General features: G+C 39.7%; 1 protein-coding gene across 1 annotated transcript in view; it reads left to right on the forward strand.

Moving 5' to 3' along the window:
• The window catches only part of FMN2 (formin 2), a 373,618-nt gene extending 367,809 nt beyond the window's left edge, over nucleotides 1-5,809 (forward strand). The window contains exons 17-18 of the mRNA XM_059412485.1: nucleotides 2,222-2,303; nucleotides 4,291-5,809. Coding sequence (XP_059268468.1) covers nucleotides 2,222-2,303; nucleotides 4,291-4,317 — 109 coding nt within the window. The 3' untranslated portion in view covers nucleotides 4,318-5,809. The remainder of the gene's footprint in view (nucleotides 1-2,221; nucleotides 2,304-4,290) is intronic.
• Nucleotides 5,810-6,517: the final 708 nt, after the last annotated feature.

Here is a 6,517-nt window from a genome sequence, read left to right on the forward strand (position 1 = left end):
GCTGGGGGCCGGGGGCTCCGCGCCTCTGGGGCTAGCGGAGGTCGGGGCCGGGCGGCAGCGTGCGTGTCCTCCCCCGCCCCAGCCCCACCGCGGCTCCCCCGGCCCGCGCACGCGCGCCCGGTGCCCCCCGCTCCGCCGTCCCATTGTCCCCCGCTCCGCCGTCCCATTGTCCCTTCCGAGGAAAGTGCGAGCAGCGCAGCGAAGCTTTCTGTTGGATGCAGGCTCGGTGTGCACCTGCTCCGGAAAGACGTCCACGACCCTGTCCTCCTGGGTCCTGGCTGGGCCTCCGAAACCCAGGGGGTGTTTGCAACGGACTTGCTTGCGCGGGTGGCTCTCCTGGTGGACGCTGAGCTTCATGGTCCTTACGAAGCCGAGCCAAGCCCAGTGCCTGGCCGGCGGTTGCTGGGATCACGCTTGTCCAAGGAAGGAGGGAGCGAGAGCTGGGGAGGGTCCTCGACGCGCAGGCGCTTCGGTTTGCATCCTCTGTGCTGCAAGGAACCGCCGGCTTCGCGTTTGTATTAGATTGGTCTTCTGTGGTCCTTAGGAAGATAGAAAATTAAGATGTTTTGGTGATCGAAACACCGGCAAAGTACATTTTTTTTTAGTAAATGTTACAAAATACTTTAAAGATAGTTCTGAGTCAAGTTAAGAGGGGATCTGCTAGATGTTGGCTAAGTGCTTTAAAAAGGTTTAAAAAAAAATGGTTTTTTCATTCCTGTCCAAATATTTCAACTGAAATTTACTGGTAGCTCTTTCAGAGGAAGATGGGAACTCTGCAGCCCTTTGTTTGTTATAAAGAAAATGTTTTTGTCTTCGGATGTTTGGAGGAAGGATTAAAGGCAATTTATGACTTGGGTAGAAAGTAATAAAAGTAGTAACAATGGAGAGTCTTCGAAATTGTCATCATTTTCTGGAATTACTAACAGTATCAACACAGCAGGCATTTTATGTCCAGAGAGAATTCCTTTCACTTGTCATGCTTTAATGTAAACTCTAGCTCAGTCTTCTGACTTCTGGGCTGGATCACTTCCTACATTCCACTGTTCAAAAACAGGACTTATTCAGAGGAATTCTGCTGTGAGATCCTTTACCACCAGGCTCAAGAAATATATTTATAACTCATTTCTTTCAGGAAATAAGCGTCAAGATCTACGTAAAAAGTCTCTTATTAAGATAAGTCATGGCTTTTTTAGTTTCTCCAGGAATACGCCATTTTTAACTCTCAAGGGAAATCGTAATAAATAAATTAACCTCACAGGTTATTTTCCTTTTTAGAGTATCCCTTTTTATTAGTATAACCCTAGTTTATAGATTTCTTACCATTTGTTTAATTAAAACAATCACATATACTTTTTAGAGCATTTTACAATTTATAAAGAACTTTTTAAATAAAGGTTTTTTGATCTTCGCAACAATTCTATCTAGTAATAAGAAGAATGCTATTATATATTAAGCTCTTTTACTATTTGACAGAATATAAGTGGTATCAGGACATTACCCAGTATCAAATAGCAAATCCAGAACTCAATGAAGAACTTAACCGCCAAATAACATCCTCTCTTAACTGTAACTCTGGTAAATTTAATACTATTTTCCTTGGGGTGTGTTTTTTAAAAGAACTCCCAGAAGTGTTAAAACATTATTGCACACGTTCTATTTTCCATTTTCACTTTTTTTGTTTGCTTGTTTTCAAATAAATGGTGGGTTTTGTTGCTTAATGAAGCTCAGGTTTTTAAGACCTGCCCAAGCATTCACTTTTAGGCAACAAACAGTGAGTGTGATGTGGAAAGTGATTTGAAATAATTTTAAAATAAGCATGTGAGGTTTTGTCTGATACTGGTTGTTTAATTATTTTAATGCTTCAGATTTATGTAATGGAGACCCTCTCAGAACCCTCACCTGAAAATTCCCTTAATTTCTCCTACATCAGACTCTTTTAATACAGGATGAAATGCAGATACAACATTTTTAATGTATTTGTAGATCATTCCATTCAATATCCTTTGAGTCCAAGATGAGAACACCCCCGGGTGAATTAGCCTCTAGCTCTAACGTTCAGTGTTTCTGAATCAAATGTCCAATAATATTCCTGGGTATGTGGTGGTATTTTCTCTAGTAATTCAAATCCTTTGTGCGTTGATATTTGCTTACCTGCCGTAAGGTGGATTGCAGTGGTCTGTGTGGGTCTTTGTTGAAACACGTGTGTCTTCTCTCCATCCAGAGTAAAAGAAGCTGAAGAGGTCTGCAGGCAGAAAAAGGGAAAGTCACTTTATAAAATAAAACCGAGACATGACTCTGGAATTGTAAGTATTTAACTTTTCCCTTTTTAACCTGGGATTTGCTTTGGCTTTTAAACACTGTTTTCAAAATGTATGCAAACGCACATAACATTTTAATTATTTTCCTCTTAAGTGTGAGAAAGATTCTCTCCTTCTCCTTATGCCTTTGATCAGGTCCAAAAGGTCTAGAGAGTCTCAGGATTGAAGACGACTCTGTCGGGGGGTGGGGGGGTGGTGTGTGTGTGTGTGTGTGTGTTAGTGTGTGTGTTAGTGTTAAGCATCACCCGCCCAGGGCTGCATCTGGGCTGTGGTCACTGGATTAGCACCCCTGGGATGTAAAACCTGACGGGCAGCGCCAAGTGTAATATTGTCCTTTGCTCCGACTGGGGCTCAGACCTGGCTTGTACCCCTAAGTGGCTCTCATAGTTGTCCGTTCAATAACTGTCAGCCAGGACGTTGAGTCGAACAAGCTCATCTAAGGTTTCTCCTTGCCCACGTCTCTCCTTAAACTGCCGTATTGTGCACCCTGGAAGGCAGGGCTTGGTAAAAATGACGAGTTTCCCCTTGTGATGCTGTCAGTGTTGTTGTAAATGTTTTGAGGGTATATCACTTAGTACCACAGGGGTTAAGCAAATGATTTTGTTTTAAATGAAAAGTTGGGTTAGGCCTTAAAATGGAACATTTGGAATTGTATTAATCTAATATCTAAATGGAAAAGATCAAAATAACCGAAGTTGGGATATGATTAAATTCTGATTAAATCCTATTTAGAAAATGTTAGGAAGTATATCTTCATTTAAAAGCTATTTCCGGGGGTGCCTGGGTGGCTCAGGGGTTAAGCTTCTGCCTTCAGCACAGGTCATGATCTCAGGGACCTGGGATCGAGCCCCGCATCGGGCTCTCTGCCCAGCAGGGAGCCTGCTTCCCGCTCTCTTCAATCTGCCTACTTGTGATCTCGGTCTGTCAAATAAAATAGAATCTTTTTAAAAAATAATAATCTATTTCCGTGGTTGCCTGGATGGCTGTGGTTAAATATCTGCCTTCATCTCAGGTCATGATCCCAGGGTCCTGGGATCAGCAGGGAGCCTGCTTCTTCCTCTCCCATTACCCCTGCTTATGTTCCCTCTCTCACTGTCTGTCAAATAGATAAATGAATAAATAAATGCTATTTCCCCTTTAGTTTCTTTATATCAAATAATTTTGACAAGTATATTATGGTTTAATTTTCTTTCTGATTAAAGTACAACCTTAAAGGTGCACTGAATGAGGAGAGGAATAAGTATTAATTAAACTCAATCATGTCATTATAAAGATAAAAGAGAATTAAGTCATATTAACCATGAAACAAAGCAATTCAATCTTCATACTTATGTATTTGTGCATAGAATTGCTAATGAGAAAGGTGAGTTGGCACTTTTTCATGTTAGCTAGAAGCTGCATTTTTTAAAAAAGATATTATTTATTTATTTGACAGAGATCACAAATAGGCAGAGAGGCAAGCAGAAGGTGAGGGGGAAGCAGACTCCCTGCTGAGCAGAGATTCCCAATGTGGGGCTCGATCCCAAGACCCTGAGATCATGACCTGAGCTGAAGGTAGAGTTTTAACCCACTGAGCCACCCAGGCGCCCCCTAGAAGCTGCATTTTTAAAACTTTTTTTTTCTCAAGACTTATTTATTTGAAAGAAAGAGAGAGAGAGAGACAGAAAGGGCGGGGGGGGGGGGGGGACCAGGCTTCCCAACACAAGGCTCTATCCCAGGACCCTGGGATCATGACCTGAGTTGAAGACAGACGCTTAACTGACTGAGCCACCCAGACACCCCTTGGCTTTTGAAAATTCTTAAAGATAAATTTTACTTCTATCTTTTTCCTTTATGGGCTGGTGGATCTTTAACCTTTTTCTAGAGAATTTGACCCAAGCAAAAAGATCTTGTTTGAGCTATTCTAAACTCCGTACATTTTTTAAAGTTCTTCTTTCTAACTATAACTCTTATCTGGTGCGTTTATTTTCAGAAAGCAAAGATAAGCATGAAAACCTGAACAATGAGAAGCAGAATAAAGATGAGTCACTGTAACCACTTCCACAAAATTCAGCTGACCTGAGGGCGGGAAGGAAGCTACATCATTTTGTTCATTTTTCCTCTTGACCTCTTGCATAATCTTTGTGTTTTCTAAACAGTTCACTGATTGTTGAATTTTACTGTATATTCATAAAAATGCAAAAGCAGTAGACCAGTGGAGAATTTGACACCTTTTCTTTTTTGTAAAGTTTATGGTATTATATCGATAGACCAAAACAACAGCATGTATAAGAGGCAATATTTCCATTAATGCTGAACATGCTAAATGTTAACCTAAAATTTACTTTTGTGAGAATATTCCTTGTCCCAGAAAAACACTTTCCTTTCTACTGACAACCAGTACTCCTTATCACTGCATTGAGATTTATGGTTAAAATGTTATTTCTAGTGAATCGTTTGTATCAGTTCCATGTCCACATATAAATTTTCTATTCTACAATTTAAGTTCCATTTATATATCATGACCAAGGCTTTCCCAATTCTTGGGTTGCTCTCCCTAACTATATATTTGTGAAAGAAGATTATCATTTTTTACTCAAGTCAGATAAGGAATAGAAGAAATATAGCAAAAGAGGTAAGCCCTTTCCTATAAATCATCTAATATAGGCAGGAATCAGAGTTTTAAGTTTAATGAGGGCTTTTATCGGCCTGTGTTGAGACCCTATATAAAGCTAATGTTCAACTAAAATAACCTAAAGGTGTGCCTCTGTATAACTTTACCATTGGCCTTCACAAAGAGAACATGATTCCATATTTTGAAGGAATTTAATAAACGATGCTCATAAAGTTGCCAAACATGACTAATTGTTGGCCAAAAAAAGGGGGTGAGAAAGTGAGTTCTTGGATGGATTGACATCTGTTACTTAAACATACTACCTGCCTGAGTATTTTTACATGACTGGGATTGTCTTTATGTGTTATAGCAGGTGATGAAAGGCTATAAAATGAGTATATAATGACTTGTTATCTGAAGGAGCTTAGGAAAGGATTTTCTTTTATTTCACTTAGAGGGGTAAAAAAAAGTAAATCTCCCACTCTTCGTGAGAGTAGGTTAACATCGTCTCATGATGCGTCGTGGTGGTTTTGTCTAACACGAATAGGCGGGTTTTTAAAAATTCTTTTGATTGATATTTGTTGGAGGTTATGGTGGTTGATATTTCTCGCTATTGGAAACCAACTGAAAAGAAAAAATGTTCCAAATCATAACTACGTTTGCATTTATGTAAAGTACGGTCTCTTACCTTTTAGTTTGTAGTTTAAGTGCACAGAAATAGTGGACTTGGGTTGTCGTTTTGTAGTCTTCTGTCTCCTTCAGCTCCTCTGATGTGTATATTCCCATTCTTCACTGAAATAATAGGGCATTTAACAAAGATCGCTATGTGCAATACTGTATTTAGTGTTTCTATTTCAATTTTTCTAGGATGTTAATTTATATGAAAATAAAATGAATAATAAAAGAGTACTGTGCCTCCTGTGTGTATATCGCCTAAGGATACTTGCAAAATGCAGTCATCGTATTTAACACAGGGGAAAATAAGACTCTGTGTTTGGAGATTTTTAAAAAGTTCTTATTTCAAGTTGAACAGTTGTGAGTAGTCGCGTATTTAAAAAGTAAGGAAGAAGTAATTCCCCCTTACGACTAGAAATATATCAATATTTGAGAAATCCTTTTATCAAAAGTGTAAAGTTAGATGCAAAAATTCACTGGATACAGATTAAGTGGGGGAAGGGCTACTGGAAGACGGTAAGGCCAAGGAAGAGAATGGCGCCGATGGGATGTATGCAGAAGAGGAAGTAAGGAATGAAACTAAGCACTAATGGAGAAGCATGGCAAGAGTTTTCTTACTCTGTAACTAAGCTTTGTGTTTAGGTCTGATCATTTTTCAACATAAATTCTTTTATGCCCGGTACATTGATTAATCATCTACTTTGTGTCAAGGCATGGTGCTAATAACTGAATGTCTCAAAGATCTTCATCAAGTTGGGGAAGCATATGAAGCAACAATTATGGTTCACTGTAGTGTCCAAATCAGACAGCACAAAAAGCTGGAGTGCCTGGCTGTCTCAGTTGATAGAGCATGTGACCCTTGACCTCAGAGTCATGAGTTCAAGCCGCATGTTGGTAGTGGAGTCTATTTGAAAAAAATTAAGAACAGAGA

Source organism: Mustela nigripes, chromosome 10 (genome assembly GCF_022355385.1).
Source record: "Mustela nigripes isolate SB6536 chromosome 10, MUSNIG.SB6536, whole genome shotgun sequence".
Lineage (NCBI taxonomy): Eukaryota > Metazoa > Chordata > Mammalia > Carnivora > Mustelidae > Mustela > Mustela nigripes.